Below are 16,718 nucleotides of genomic sequence, written 5' to 3'. Positions count from 1 at the left end.
TCTGAATGTATTAGGGCCGTCCAAATGAGGACTTCATTTTGATTAATTATTCATAGATAAAGATAGATTAGATAGAAAATAGAAAATAGAAGTTAAATAATACAAAAAATAGAAATATGGAATTCTGCTTGAGAATTGTTGCATTGTGTATACATGTAGATACACAATGCAACAATTCTCAAGCAGAATTCCATATTTCTATTTTTTGTATTATTTAACTTCTATTTTATAATGTAAAACTACCTCTGCAACTCACCACTGCACTTTATCATATTATTTTAGCCTGTACATATTAGTCAAGCCATTTGTTGTTTCTTTGTATTTATAGCTAAGGTTATTGTTATTATATTTTCATTTTATTTTTTATTGTAGTTCTTATTCTTATTCCTATTATTCTGCCTTGTACAAAGAGAGCACAGTTTACCAAAGTCAAATTCCTTGTGTGTTCAAGCATACTTGGCGAATAAAGCTGATTCTGATTCTGATTCTGAATCATAGATAGAAAAGATAAGTCAAAGAAAGAATGAAGATTAATTGAATTGATGTCAAACTGTACAGATCACATGTAACCATCCACAGCTGCTGTGTAAACATGATACATGTATCTGCTTAATAATCAGCTGCACACCATAAACCATAAATCCTTCAAGGACAAATATAATAACCTGTCGAATGCTAAAATAGGCTCTAAAATAGGCTTTGCTTTAATGTGTAATTTGCAGTGCAGCACTGTCCTGAGTAAAGATAGGAAAGCTTAAATAAATACAGGCAGGAAGAAATAAAATACTGAAATCTGAAGTAGGCCTTATAATAATAATAATGATAATAATAATAGTAATCATCATTATTTTTTTTTATTTTTTTTTTATTTATTTATTAGTTTATTTGACAGGGGCCATGCAAAACAAAAACTGTCAAGCCAGAGTTAGCTATAAGCTAATTTTCAACTGTGGTCCCTGGGCAGGAAGATGTAAAAGAATGTACAATACAAACATACTAGCATTTAAAAAAATACATACTCAACAACAGTCCATCAACAATAACACATTTAAAATTAAATTCCATTGTCTCTAGTTTGATGCATTCTGAAAATGCAGAATTTCCAAATGCAGTTTTCCTATGTTTAGCTGAATCATTATTATTATTATTATTATTATTATTATTATTATTATTATTATTATTATTATTATTATTATTATTATCATTATTATTATTTGTAGTAGTAGTAGTAGCAGTAGTATTGTTATCATTTATTATTATTATTATTATTATTATTATTATTATTATTATTATTATTTAATATCCCTATTATTTTTATTTTTATCTTTATTTTTATCTTTATTTTCATTATTTGGGCTTTCTTCATCAGCACGTATATAAAGTTCCCTCTTTGGCCGCCAGGTGTCAGTGTGACGCCATCCCTCCCCTGAATCTGAACAGGTTGCCTCCTCGCGCACCTTTATCGCTCTTTGCCTGTTAAACTGTAACCGTCCTCGTGCAGTGCTGGAGCTCGTGGTCTACCGTGATAAAACAGGAGGGCAACGAACCAGGAACACTCTTATATTTGAACTACATCGATACAGTGAAGCGGGAGACCGGACTACACTTAATTCAGAGGGTGGTGGAGAGAGAAAAGGGAAGAAGTGAGCGTCGTGGGAGGGCGGGCCACCTGTGACGGCGTGTGGAGGAGCTTCAGTCAGTCCCACTGTCAGTACTGTGGGTTATTCAGTCAGTGGGTGTTTGTGGGTTTGTCAGTGCAGTCTCATGCGTGTAAAGTCCACTTGGATTATCGGGTGCTCCAGGAAACGTACAGACCTTTATCTCCGAGGAATTTGTACAGCAGGTAAGACACTCTGAACAATTTACTTCCATTAAAAAAAAAGCAGAGAATAACACATGGAGAGATTAGTGTTCGTATTTGTGTTACAATTAGCACTTTTGTATCTGCTTTTTTAATTTATTATGACACTTGCATTACATCCTCTTTCAAATATGGGCAATTTAATGTTTAAATGGGGTATTTGGTCCAATGTAGTAACCCTGTTCAGACGAAACTGAGTCAAGATTGACAATATTGTGTGTTGTTGGTTAATTGATGCATTTAAAACACCATCATGTTCCTTCCTGCCTCATTACACAGCATTATAACTCATGTACACTGGTGAAGTGAATCTCAATCCGTCAGGTATATCAACAGGGGGATGTGGACTACCTGTTTAACATGCAAAGTGAAAGGTGCAGCTGGTGATTCATAGTATTAAAAACATAAGGCAGCTGAACAGGTCTGATTAGAGTAAATCAGCTGTAAACACACACTGATGGTGTTGAAAGTACTTACAGAGAGTGATTGCTCTGTTAAAAATGTTAATCAGCCCTTTCCTGTTGAAGCTGATAGTCTTTGTAGCTGTGATCTAATCAATACCACACTCATCTTACTTTGTCTTTAAAATATTGGAGTTGGAGTGTAAGTCTCCAAAACTATGACTGATACCTGAATAATATCATGTTCTACTTCGTATTATTTTCAAATAAGCTGTTTCAACTCATACCTTATTCAAATGTTGGTTTTGTCCATTCACAGTAATGCTTTTGAAATGAATTAACCAATGCTTTTAGGTTTTGGAGACTTAATATTCTGCTGCAGCCTCTAGTTTGGATTTAGCAGAGTACAAAGCAGCAGTATGATAATTCTTGACAGCAGCATGAAGCTCTGTAAAGTTAGTCTTCCTTATCAACGACAAAACATGACTTTTATCTCTCATAGTAATGTCTAATCTTAACACATACTGGAAATATAATCCCCATCATCTAATACTGCACAGTAGCTGGAAAGTGCGTCTCTCTTCTGCTGGTTTATGTGTCATGTTTCCCTTTCTCTGTACATTTTCCAAACCTAATGTGGAACTTTGGGTTATATAAATTATGATGAAGACTGTTTAAGGCATCAACTTCTGCTAACTGATAGATTGAACATCAAGGGTGTCAACTAGAGATGGTCACATGCAATTTTGTCCTTATTCTGATACTGTGACTAAAAAAAAAACATACAGTAATTGAATAAGTCAACACTACAAACCCTTTATTGCAGCACAGTGCTTCCCTTGAAACTGAAGTCTTCCACACTGTTAATATCTGGGTTCATTTTTCAGGCAAGTATTTTGCTAGTTCTGATTAATGTTGCCCTCTCTGTTAGCTCTTCACTGTGGCTGTTTGCTAATTTCAGAATCAGAATCAGAATCAGAAGTACTTTATTTGTCCCGGGGGGAAATTCAGTCATTACAGTTGCTCCTATACACAATAAGTAAGAATATACAGTATAAGATATAAATACAATACAATGAAAATAATGATAATAAAAGTATGTACAGAAGACAAAATAAGCTATGTAGAAAATACATGGTTGAAGTCCCTGGGGATCAGGAAGAGGGCACTCTGGTGGTCTGTCTGGAGTCTGGCTATGGCTATGGTTATTTGACTTTTTCAACTTTACAAAAACAAAACTCAAATCAAAACCAGCCACGGGGCACCGGGCGAGTGGATCGTACACGTGATCCAAATAATTGCCAATGTCCAGCCAAGTATGCAGTTTCTTTGGTGGTTTATTGAACACCGATGTGCTCTCACATCTCCCTGTAAAAAAACATTCACCATCCCCCGTGTCCACCCCTCCTATCTTACCTGCCCATCTATATACACATCACCCAGTGCAACCCATATAAGTGAGTAACCAAATATATTGACAACACCTAAGGCATCAAACTTAATCCTATAATTACCGCAAATGAAACAAGAGGAGACTGTGATGTACCGTGACGTTAAACCAAATTCAGCCAAATGGTAGTGTCTGTCAGAGGCACACAGTCCTGGAACAAACTACCAGCTCACATTAGGGAGCTTTAGAACTACTCTACCTTTTAAAAAAAAAACACTTCAACATTGGTTAATTAACAAACCAGCCACATGAATAATAATTTCCTCATTTGGGGCTTTGGCTTCACCTTCCATCCTGTTTTCATAATGTCACAAAAGTATACATTTTGTACATAAAATTTGTTTGTAAGTCAGTTCGTGTAGTGTCCTGTTAACTGTCTTGTGACATTCTATATTTTTTAAATCTTGTCGTTATATGTTTTATGTGGTCTGCCTTAGGACTACGGATGAAATTTAGCTGTTGTGCTAATTCCATCATGTTGATTAATGTGTTTTGTAATAATCAAATAAACTAAAATTAAACTAAATAACAATACATTCATTGATTAAAGTGAAAATAATCAAATAGCTCCAACACAAATCATACAGGAACTAAAACCTGCATGCACAGATATATCAGTTTCACATCGGTATAAAGTATTATCACCACTATTGACAAATATTGATCATCAGCAAATAATGTCCCATGAACCAGTGTCAGTTGCCGACATGTATATGTCCCATCAATTGAATGTTGGTGCTCCAGTATACCTTACTGCTGATTCTGAGAAGATGTTTTTATTGGTACAAAGAAGTCACCTGATCATCAAACTCTGGTGTGACCATAGACTGTATAAAATATGGGCGTAGTATCCGTGACGTCACCCATCTGTTCCTGAGAGCTGTTTTGAAGCAAATCGACGGCAGCAGCCATATTGGTAATGCGGAACTCAACTAGGCAGAGTGTGACGTAGTGTGAGTCTCTTAGCCAATGGCTGTGTGTTCCCGACCGGGAGTCACATCAGTCATGTCCTTATTTGGGCAAAACTCATAATCTTAATATCTTCTTAACCGTCATGTTAGAAAAAAATTCACCCCCCGTACAGTGTGTGCCATTAGAGAGATTATCGTTGTAGGGCCAAGCCGTTTTTTGAACCAGGCTGTAAACATGTTTATTAATGCTGCAAAGATCGCCTTTTTCCCATTCATGTCTATGTGGTTTCCGGTGTTTCTGCAGCCAGCCTCAAGCGGATTTTCGATGTATTGCAGTTTATATCACTTCCGCATGGGCTTCATCGTTTGAGACCGGAGTTTGCCGCTTGGGTGTGACATAGGAAGGCATCAGATGTTGTGACACATTCTTTTCATGATCAAATTCAAATAAAACGTCGCCAGTAGGAGGTATTACACCTTCTCTGAGAAAGATAAGCAGCACACAGTTTGTAAGACATGTTTCAGGGACATTTCAAGATGAGGCTGTAGCAATACATCAAGTATCAGAGCTTATTTGAAAAAACAGACACGAAGAATTTCAAAGATGTAATGAAAAAAACATCGGTATCGGTCCTGACTTTCACACTAGGTGCATCCCAAAATATCTGTGTTTCTTTGCCTCTTGTAAACAGAAGTTGCTCAAGGCTGCTTTAATAAAACAACATAACAGTACAACGTGCAGCAAAGGAAGATGTAAATATATTTAGGGTCAATTAATTCTTGTTTTGGATTGTTGCATAAACTTTGGTTCTTGCACATGCCTGATATTTTGGTGGCATCAGAGACATACTATTTAGAGGTCTTCATCAGAACAGCTAGTCTTAACCTCCCTGTAGACCCTCAACACATGATATTTAGACCATCTCACATTTGGTCTGCTATCTACCAAGGAGAGAGATCCAGCGCAAAATGAAAAGATGTGCCCATATAAGCATTTTTGTTGGATTTGAAAAGATGGTAAACAACAAATGAGCACACAGACAGTACATGGGTGTCATCTCTTTTGTCGTATCATCAGAATAACAGTGTGAAAAGTCCAAAGAGCTCAGTGTTGCATGCACAGAAAGTGACTGTAAAGTCTACAGTATTGAGAGCAAACAGAGTTCAGTTCAGTTTGCTTCCTTTTTGTCTGTCTGTGAAACAACAGTGTTTAAAAGCAGTCTGTCTCTGTATTGAAGCACAGCTCAATGGCCTTGACTGTAATCTTTTCTATCTTTTGTCACAGAAACACACAAAAACACACACACATAGACACACATATCCAAGTCTAAAACAGAGAGTTGGGTTTTTTTTTTTAGTCGTCTGGGACAATTGTTGTCTGTTGACAGAGCTGTCACTGCACAGCTCCAATCTCTTCTATTCAGGCAGGTTTATAGACACTTTATAATTGCCTGATTAAATCTATTTCCGTGCATGAATGTCAGGGGACTGAGAGCCGGCAGTGAGATCGGGAGGGAGATGGATTAGAAAGTTTAGGTGGTGTGGGTACAGGCACTGTTTCCTCTGGGTCATTTTGTTTCCAACACGTCTCGATTTTACATTTTCTCAAAGTTTGGACTGGAGTGTTCAGCAGCCAATTAACTATTGATGGATTCTGCTTTTGAGGGCTTCTCGGAGCAAGTCAGGATAATGGTTTTTAGATGATAGAGAATTGGAAATGTCACTACTTTCTCCTCTTTGCTCATTGCAGCTGGACTTCCTGACAGTATTGCACCTGGTTTTTCACTTTTCTCTCCCATTTTTCACATTTTCAACTCTCTCCTGTGAAACATTGTGATCTCAATAGACTCCTCTCGAGATAATAAAACCACATAAAGACCACTTAGGCCCTGGTTGCCTATTTGAGGGATTCGATGTGTATGATTCAGATAAATGACCCACTTATTGCACCTCCTCTGCCACCTTTTAACGGGAGCTTGGACAAAGCCAGGAGGGAGATTGACACACCTTTAACAGTGTTTGACCTGGCTCAGGAGAGGAAACACATCCTGTAGGAGAATGTTTGACTTAATTAATTGGTGTCCCTAAAGTATATTTGCCATAGAAGGAGAAAAAAACTTTAATAAAGTGGGGAACATAAGTTTGAAGGTCATATTTCCCAAACAGCTGCACCTCAGGATGTCATAAGGCAGCGCTGCTTTTGCTGTTTTGAGGATATTTCTCCTCCACTGGAAGAACATCATTTGGCTCTGCGTCACATTTCAAAAGATTGATTTCAATCCCTCTAGCCTCGGGCTTTCTCTCACTCTGAGAGCAGAGACCTGAAATCCATCATTGGGAATGTTTTTGTCAAATTTACCTTCATCTCCAACTTCTTCTCTGTCCATGTAATGAATTAGCCAACAGGGACAGGTCTGAAAATAATCCTTAAAAAAAAAAGTCAAACATAAGAGTCTACACACACCAAAAACAAGCGAATGATCAACTTTTTCTTTTTAGATTGTGCTGTTGATTACTGTGCATTTAGTCTGTGGAAATATTAAAAAATAAAAAGATTAAAGTTTTGAAAGCCTTCAAAACGCTTGTTTTGTTTAACCAAAGTCTTTTTAATCAACAGATGAGATAAAGAAGGAAAAATCAGCAAATTTTCACATTTGAGTAGTTGGACGAACCAATCGCTCAGTCATTTTAGGCTTTTAGAAAATCATTATTTTTCAGGACCTTCATGTTTACTCGTTCTTCTCATTGACTGCAAGACTTCTGGCAGCGTGCCAAACACAGACTAATTTGCATAACAGACCTTCCTCACAAGCTCATTACCGTGTCGTCTTTGTAAAAGACAAAGAGGACAACATGTTAGGAGTGAGGTTTTGCGTACTCCAACTACATTTTTTTTTAACCATCTGTTGTTTTCACATCTTTCTGCTCTGATGGTACCAGAGGAAAATAAAGTGAAGATGGTGCCTGCAGCTGAAAGATAATTGATCTAAAAGTCAGAACAACCACCATGATGATCCTTTTACAATATTAATGAGCAGGCAACAACAACCATCGCTGGAGGCATGATCAATGTCAGAGGATACCTAGACTGATGGATTGACCAATACCACTAACCCTGTTTGTGGCATAGCTGCTATCATTGTTAATGGCAGGGCTCAGCACACTGAATACATTCTGAGTTAGCTGAAGAGCATCAGTCAAACCCTGATTTATCATAAAGCTACTGTGTTTTTAATTATCTTAATTTAAAAATATGTGATGGGAAAACACTGATTGCTGACATTCAGTTAGCTTTGATGTTAAATATCACACTCTCTGCCAAAAACTAGGGATTTTCCCAAGCCACTACTTTTCTGCTGATTAAACATAAATTTAAATTCTGCAAGTCTAAATGTAAGAAAACACACTTAGAAAAAAGCAGCAGTGTCTGAGGGTTAATGATGTCAAATAGGTGACATGCTGGGTGTGACTAACATTAGCAGAGCTAGCACCACCAGCCTTCAGTTATCCGCACCACTGTGTCCAGGTTGACCAGATACAATTTTAAACTCTGTTTTAAAATAAAGATACTGCAAGCTGCACCGTGCTACAACATGCCATCTGTCAGCTGTACTTGGTTACATCCAGATGGTAGAGCTTTAAGGCATTCTGTCTGTCACCATTAAACAGAGCTTACAGACCTTGGCTGACTGCACTAGACAAAACATATGCCCAGTATTTTTGGCACACAAATCTAAAAATATAAATTACTTGTCTAACTTACTGGTCATTTTTGGGCCAACTTTTAATGGAGATGGCATTTAATCATTTAGTTTACAAAACATGCACATCCCTGCTGGTATAGCCCTGATCAATTTTCTTTATTTTTCACTTTTTATTTGCAACGCTAAAAAGTAGATTTCAGTGGCAGTTATGAGGTTATAGCCATCAGTCTTTCATCAAGACACTTGATACATTTTTCTTGTTTTGGAGTTTGGTGTACAACAATATTCTATGGGTATCAGCCATTGACTGCATAAATAATGGACATAGTATCCGTGATGTCACCCATCTGTTTCTGAAGTGCTGTTTGGCTGCCAATCGGCGGCGGCAGCCATAATGTAAATGTTGAACTCAACATAACTGCTGTCGAGCGATTGTGACGTAAAGAGGCGGGCTTTGAGCCTCCTTGCCAACAGCTACAGTGTACCCGCCTTGTCAATGAAGTCAGCTGTGCCTCTCATAATGGAAAATTCGTAATCTAAAAATCTTTGAAATTGCAGTGCTATGAAAAAATTCACCCCCTGTACAGTGTGCCCATCGAGAAATGAGCTATCCAGACTACACTCGTTTTTTGCACCAGGCTGTAAACATGTTTATTTCTGCTGTAAAGATCGGCTTTTTTGAATTGGTGTGTATGTGGTTTCCGGCACTTCCGGAGCCAGCCTCAAGTGGACACTTGAGGAACTGCAGTTTGTAACACTTCAGCATCGGCTTCAATTCTCGCGGTTGGAGGTTGCTGCTTGATATCAGCGCATTGACTATATACACCAATCCCAGGTACAACATTTCAGGCTGTAGGGGAGACCTTTCTAGCCAGTCATTAAATTCTCCCCATGCCAGCATGGTGTGGGTTAAACAGTCCGTAGTAAACACAGTACTTACAATGACCGTGGGGTTTCCTGTGTTACTGGTACTACCTACTGATAAAATCACAGTAAATAGAGTATCTGTCTTCTCCACACCTGGATGCTGCAGTGTTTTTCTGTAACATTACGCAACCTTCAAGCCAGCCGTTGTCATGGTGTCAGCCCTGAGGGACTGCTGGGACTAAAGAGGGCAGTCAGGAAACACTTTTCTGCTTCTCTTCTTGTTGATTGTTGCATCCAGGGTGTGTGTCAAAAGACTGCTGCTCTTGTGTCTGTGTGTGCTCAAGGCAGACAGAGAGGGCTAGATCCCCGGACGTTGAGCTTTTTAGGGTGCTAGAGGCACGTTTTGTAAAGGAAATATGTGTGAATATATAAGTGTTTCAAGACAGTCGTGGAGCCTTGAAAAGGAGAGAGAGAGAGAGAGAGATCGAGGAAGGGAGAGGGTTGAAAAAAAGAGACGAGACAGAGCACCAAAAGAGAGCAAATGGCAAAACAGAGGGAAAGAACGGGTGAGAATGAGGAAAAGAAGAGAAAATAAGGGAGAGCAAGGAAAACAAGAAGAAAAGGAGGAAGAGATAGGAAAAGGAGAGATAGTAAGATAAAAAAAAGGAGTGAGATAATGAGGACAAAGAGATAGAGAGAAGGAAAGAGAGACAGAAAAAATGTAAGAGAGATGGAAAAAGACAAAAAAGAATAACAGAGATAGAGACAGAAAGAGAGAGACTGAAAGGAAGGGAAGAAGGATAAATGAGAGAGAGAGGAGGCAAGGAGCAAGACAGAGGGAGAGAGAGAAAGATGGAGAGACATATGAAAGAGTTCGTTAAAGAGATGTAACCATTAATAAGAATGATGAAGCTCTGCAGTCAGTGTCCCCCTCTGTGTCGGCGTGTGCACTGCTGCATGTGATGGTGCCACAAACACATCACCCCCCTCCCTTCCACTCCTCTCCCCGTCATCTCCCCCTTCAACTCCTGAAATAGAGGGTCTTTTTTTTCTCTGTCAGAACAACATTAGCATTCACATCTCATCACAACACTCATTTTTCAGATGATCATATTTCACAATCTCCCCCCTCTGGTTGGATTTGGCTCCTCTCAGGTACGTCTGCTGTTTGAACTGGCCTGGCACCTTATCTGCTTGGATTTCTTCACATGGACGTTTAATCCCCACTTGTTTGCTCGTGGTATCGGCACGTAGCTCTGTTTGACAGCCATTGTTTGGTTAATGATATTTTCAGCTGTGTTTAGACTCAGCAGCTGCAGACGTTGCAACACGGAGAGGCAGCCGTTGATCTACAAAAGCCTGCAATATTTTCTGAGTCAAAGCGTCTTTCATATCTCTGTCGTCATCCTTGTGAAATCCTGCGTATCAGCTTTTTTAAGTTTGTCTGAGGCGTGACGTTAAACTTTGACAGCTCTTTCAACTGCTCCTCCAACTTTTTAAAAGGTCAAACTTTGTGTTCTGTATTATCATTGCCTCTAATGTTACTGTGTTTGTGTTCTGTTTGCAGGTTCTTCACTCTCCTGAACAGCAGTTTCAAAGAGCCTGCCTCGCTTTGTCAAAACTACGTGCACTGGTTCGTGTCTGCAGGGGGTGTCTTTGAGAAGTAGGCTGAACATGTTTGTGTGAGAACTTCACATGCCTGTACGCTCCAGTCAGAGGAGAGAACCTGTCCTGTGAGGCCCCTCGGCTATGGAGATGCAGAGAGCTCGATCCTCTGCGGCGCGGCTCCTGCTGCTGAGCTGCTGGGTGTGTGCTGCAGCCGGCTACCCGTTCAGACCGCCCCTGGACCTCGATGTGACTCCACGTATCACAGTGTTGAGCAGCGGTAAGAAAAAGACCACACACACTCAAAGAGCTTTGAGCACAAAGAGCACTTTTTGGTGCATTCAGTCTTTCAAATCTTTCTGATTTGGTGTGACTTTGACCTCCTGACACTGAACTGATTTTCTCTTTAGTAACCAAAGATGACTCAATGGTTACTTTTAACTGTCAGATAAAAAAAACAACTTAATTTGGGGTTTTGCGGAAGCTGCCTTTTTCTTTACTTGTTTTCAGTTTTTCAGCTTTTTTTGTGAATAACTTTGAAAATCTTTGACACCTCACTCTTGAACATTGGACAATACATCAGTATTTAATAGGCCTTGCTATATTCAGACCCACAGATTCATTTCTTTCTAGTATTGCTGTGCAGATTCTCATTACCTTAGTTTTAAGTTTTGTTTTTAATCAATTTTTTAGTGAATAGAATTAATCTAATTCTCAAAAATCTGAATCATTTGACCCTTACACCTTTAAAGCTGGGGTTGGTAATCAGATTTAGATACACTTTTTGCCATATTGGTTAAAATGATCTTTATGTCCTGATGGCAATCATTACATAATGTGTTCCTAAAAAAGAGTGAAAAAAAACTGCTATCTACAGCCGGAGTAAACCTGGGAAAACACCAACCAATCACCGTGTTTTGGCTCCCCAAATTTTAAACCAATCAAATCCCGCCCAGCCGTTCTGCCCTCCTCCTGCGCGTACATTTCCCCGGCGTGCACTCCTCCGAGTCCCCGTCTCCTGCCTCTACTTCCCCTGGCTCTATTTACTGCCCCTCTCGCTCGTCCTCGGGCCTGTCCCCTCTGACCTGATGAGGTGCTTTGCTCAGGACTGTAGTCCGGATCAGAGTCTAAAAAGCTCTCACCAACAAGCAGAATAATTAATGACGTTCAGTAAGTCCTACAGAAAATATATATTTATTGTAGTGTCCGTCCGGACACTGTAGTGATGACGAGCCGATTCGTGAACACGTTGATCTTTAATAACCGGTCACTGTCGGCCGAATGAATGAAAAACTTCTCCTCTCCTCTCTCCCACTCCCACACTCTACACCTCTCCTGATGCCTTCAATGACCGCCAACACTGTAGGAATTAAGAACATCTACACTGAACAGGTTTAACAAACAGTACAGCTGTTACAGTATTATATGTGTTATAACTTTTGTCCTGATATCGTGTCACCGGTACAACTGGATAATGCTAGCATGATAGTTGTGAGTACTAACAGCAGCCATGTTTGTTTGTGTTTTTAACTTTCACTATGAGAATGTTTTGGTGAGGACTGGTTTTGAATCAGTCACCATCATATGGTCGAGAATCAGCGGCGCTCGTGCATGTGAGCGGGGGGGGCGTCGTTTTGGAGGAGCTCCGAGGGAGGAGGGGAGGGGTTGGACGGAGTCATGAGGAAAAGCTACATTCAAATTCATGCTGGTTTTCCAAGACTACCAACCCTAGCTTTAACTGTATTTTTGTTGGATGATAATTTGACTCTTGCCTCAGTTTTTGACGACAGCTCCACATTTAAATTGACGGATCTTTTATTGTTGTACTACTGTTGCTGCCTTCTTTCTTCAAACCTTGCTCTTAATTTGTCAGCAGTTTTTCTTTTAATGCATCAAAAACAAACATGAATTTGAAAAATATTCAACATTAAACAGATTAAATGTTCAATATTTGAAGATTGGTCAAATGTAAAAAACGTTCACATATGACCTTTGGACATTGAACAGTATTTCTGTTACATACAGGATATAAAGATGACTCTCAAATCAGTTTTAAATTATGCAACATTTGGACCAATCTAAAAACTCATTGATGACAACAGCCTCTGAGAGCAATGGCTAACATTTCAGGGCCTTCAATGTAGCCAGCAGTTAGTGAAGACTTCCTTCTCTGTACCCTACCATTGCTTACAGTCCTAGCAGTCCTGCTGCCATGAGAAGTGTGAGAAATGACCTCTGAGATTGTATTAGACTTTAGACTTTGGACTTCAGACTTTATTACCTCCTTGGGGAAATTCTTATTAGTTGCATTTGCATGCAGATGCCGTTTAAAAGACATTTATTAAAGCTGAATCATTGTGAGATGACAGTTGAAGGGTTCTTGGATTGCATTGCAGAGGAGTTGCATTCCTCTCTTTTGCTTCTCATGCTGACTGTTTTCCGGTGTACAGCTAAAACCCCGCTGATACATAAGTGGACTATACTGCTCAGCAAACAAAAACCTGAACACTTCCAAAACACGCCTACAAACTCTGCATCTTTCTTCTGCAAAATCTGAAAATAGAGATGACACTCAGAACAACCAATCTCTTTTTATAGTATATCAGATGCAGCCGTCTTTATCTTTGTGTCGTTCAGTTTTCTTCATTTCCGTTCTTTTTGCTCCTGACACATCTCCAACTTGCGCAAACACCTGCTGTCCTTGGGGAACTCATACAGCTGCCTCCTCTGTAAACCATTTTTAACCCTTTTTTAAGATTTCAAACACTTATTATTATTATTATTCCTTTACCTTGAGTGAGTGATGGCATGCAGCCCGAGGTAATACAGAGTTAATGGAAGATGAGTGAAGCGCTTACACTCGAATCCCTGAGGAGCATCCGAGGAAACTGACATGACTGTAGGTAGAGGGAAGAGGCACTGTAACCATGACAACTGTTGTAGTATGGCGCAATACTGCTGTATACTGTATTTTTTTTTCTTTTGTGCATTTGTGTGAGTGTGTCACTTTATTTGTTATTACACATCCATGTTAAAGGACTCTTCTCTCATCTTCATGCTCAGATCTGCATGTAGAGTAACGCCCCTCGCCCCCTCTCCTGTTTGAACATTTCTCTCTGTTTGAAGAAAACTTGTTTTTACAATGCTGTTCTAATGTGCAGGTATATATACCATTGACTTCTAAGAAACACTTAATCTTATCAATTATAGAAGAAATACAATGATTAGAATACATAATATGCAATCTGTATAAGGATTCATGTACCACTACATTGGACATTTATGATGTGGATCCATCATATTCTTAAGTTTATACAAAATACATGAAAAATAAAGAAGTATAAATAAAATATAAATATTGATGGATGAATAAAATAAGAAATGAATGAAAGAAAAATAGAATTAAACAAACATCAAGTGAACATTTGTTAATTTCGGGAAATATGGTGACGTACAAAAGAAAAAAAACATAATATATTTGATAACATTTAATTAAAAGCAACAACTACTTCTACTTTAAGAACTTCTACTAAAAATAATATTAATTATTATTGTTTATATAAAATGAAGGATAAATGAAATTGAAATGAAACACAATATAACTTCCATAACTAATAAAAATGATAATGAAAATAGTTGCAGTAACAAAGACAATATTAAGATTATTACAATAACAATATATAACATTATTTACATTGTTATTATTAATAATGTTAATGAATGATTGAAATAAGTTTAAAAAAAAACATGGGCATATTTAATTAAATACAATAATGAACCGACACATCTGATTCACACGTCATATCTATAAATCCTTCAGTTGAAATCAATGGTTTTAGATGTTAATCAATCAGTAAATAAATGAATTAATGAATTAACAAACTGACAAACTAACAACCTAGCTTTATTCCCACCTTTCTCCCGCTCCACTCCCAACTGTGGCTCTCTATTGGCTTTCATTTTTTTTATGTAAACACCACAAACATGCGCACGCACTCCAGAGAGTGACTTTTGATGTGGTCCAGGAGGAGTTGTACGTTTGCGTCAGGAAGCAGCCTCCAGGGTTGAAAGATGATGACCATGCACAAGTGTAAAAAACACTGCAGTTCCTCGAGTGTCCACTTGAGGCTGGCTCCAAAAGCAAAGGAGATTGTTTTGATTACACTCAGGCAAAAAGCTGTGCATACATAATTAGGGGTGTGGCTGATTTATCTTACAGGTGGGCATGTTGCAGAAGTTTGACAGACTGCTAGGCTATGGCATTAGCCAAAAGTTAGGTGGAGGTAGTATAATCAATATGATGAGCGCCATGTTTTACAGTCTTTGTTTTATGGTCGTCTAGCTCCAAAGAGAGCAAAATGTTAAGGAAGAGTCCTGAATTTTATTAAGGGTTCAGGTTTCTCCTCCTCCTTTATTTTAAACCTTTATCTTTCTCACAGTACATCACCTTCTTACCCCCATTATCCATCTTCTCTGCTCTTGCTGTGATCCTCTCTTGATACCTTTATCTCAGTTTCTGTAAGTCAGCATTCTGTGCTAAAGCCAGCCTACAGGTCCTCCTACACATCTCCTCGCCTGCAACCCCGTCGCTCTCTCATCCCCTCCCCCGTCCTCCACCATCCATCTCTGCACAGCTGCACTAAAGCTCTGTCTCCTCTACTCAATTTGTTCTTCATTAGATTGTACTCTTCCTGGCTGCTCTGGCCTTGTTCAATACTGTTATCTTGCCCTAACTCTGCTTTGTGTTTCTTTTAGCTTCCCTCCTTCTGATGAGAAGACTTCGATATGCAAACTTACAGCTAATCCCTTTAAACTCTGCGTTTCTTAGCAACCTAAAAGCAAAGCCTCCAAACCTGTGTGGGGTAGTTCAATCCCACATGCATGCCCAGAAGAAAAGTCATGCACACACACACACCTGTGTTCTCTCCCCTCTGCAATGTCACTGTTCTTCAAAACGTTTGTGGGAGGGAGGTTATGCAATGGGCTGAAGTTAATACTGAATTCTATCAAAAATTAAAACTAAATTGATATTTGTATCGTTTTTAATACTTGTTACTGTGATTGCTAGTAAGTGTCAGAGAAAGAAAGTGAAAACATGCTAAAATGTCATCATTTGTTTAAATTTGGGGCAGAGATTTAGCGGGTGATACAGTCGATCGTAAATAAACCAGAAGGAGTTTTCGTCAAACAAACACTGCTGAGCTTCTCACAGGAGCCTCAAGAAGTATTAAAGTCTCTAGAAACCCATCTCAACATCAGTCCTCTCACTGTAACACTGGATCTAATGGGTTTAAATTTGGTGGAGCTTTGTCATGCATTTATTGTGCCACTTATTTTAGGATTCAATTAGTTTAAAAAATAACACAGCATCTAATTCAGCTGATCAAACCCAGTGTTAGCATCCTTGCAGGTTAATATTTAAGGCGGGTGGTGTTGACCAATGTCTTCTTTTGAGTGTGGGACAGTTAGTTTCTGGTTGTGAGTGATAATGTTTTTTTGGCAGCAGGTGTTTGGAGTCAGGCTTCTTGAGTTTAGCTCTGGAATAAAAAAGCACAAGCTAGATGTTAGCATTGCATTCATACCTAAGGCAAATTTATTTATATGGCACTTTTGGGGCCATATAATAGTTCAGTCAGTGGGAAACCAAAGCATTGCTGGTTCATGTCTTAGTTTAGACCAAAGTATGGAAGATGGTACTGGTTGCTTGGGGAACTTCATGGTCACTACCATTGTGCCCTGGAGTAAGGCACTGAGCCTCAAACAGCTTGGGGGGTGGGGGGGGGGTTTCCGGTGCAGCCCCCTCACTCTGACACCTCTCCATAAGGATCCTATTTGTGCATGTGAAAAGATTAATTAAGTGTTTGTTCTTCTCTTTTCTTCTTCAGCAATAAGGACATTTAAAGCATCATGACAGAGAGA

General features: G+C 38.9%; 1 protein-coding gene across 1 annotated transcript in view; it reads left to right on the top strand.

Annotated features, from left to right (window-relative positions):
• Window positions 1-1,421: 1,421 nt before the first annotated feature.
• Window positions 1,422-16,718, top strand: part of LOC117811726 (semaphorin-4G-like) — a 36,409-nt gene continuing 21,112 nt past the window's right edge. Inside the window, exons 1-2 of the mRNA XM_034682162.1 lie at window positions 1,422-1,843; window positions 10,762-11,079. Coding sequence (XP_034538053.1) covers window positions 10,944-11,079 — 136 coding nt within the window. The 5' untranslated portion in view covers window positions 1,422-1,843; window positions 10,762-10,943. The remainder of the gene's footprint in view (window positions 1,844-10,761; window positions 11,080-16,718) is intronic.

This window comes from Notolabrus celidotus, chromosome 4 (assembly GCF_009762535.1).
Source record: "Notolabrus celidotus isolate fNotCel1 chromosome 4, fNotCel1.pri, whole genome shotgun sequence".
Classification (NCBI taxonomy): domain Eukaryota; kingdom Metazoa; phylum Chordata; class Actinopteri; order Labriformes; family Labridae; genus Notolabrus; species Notolabrus celidotus.
Note: the sequence above shows the minus strand (reverse complement) of the source record. Positions and strands in the feature narration are given on the sequence as shown.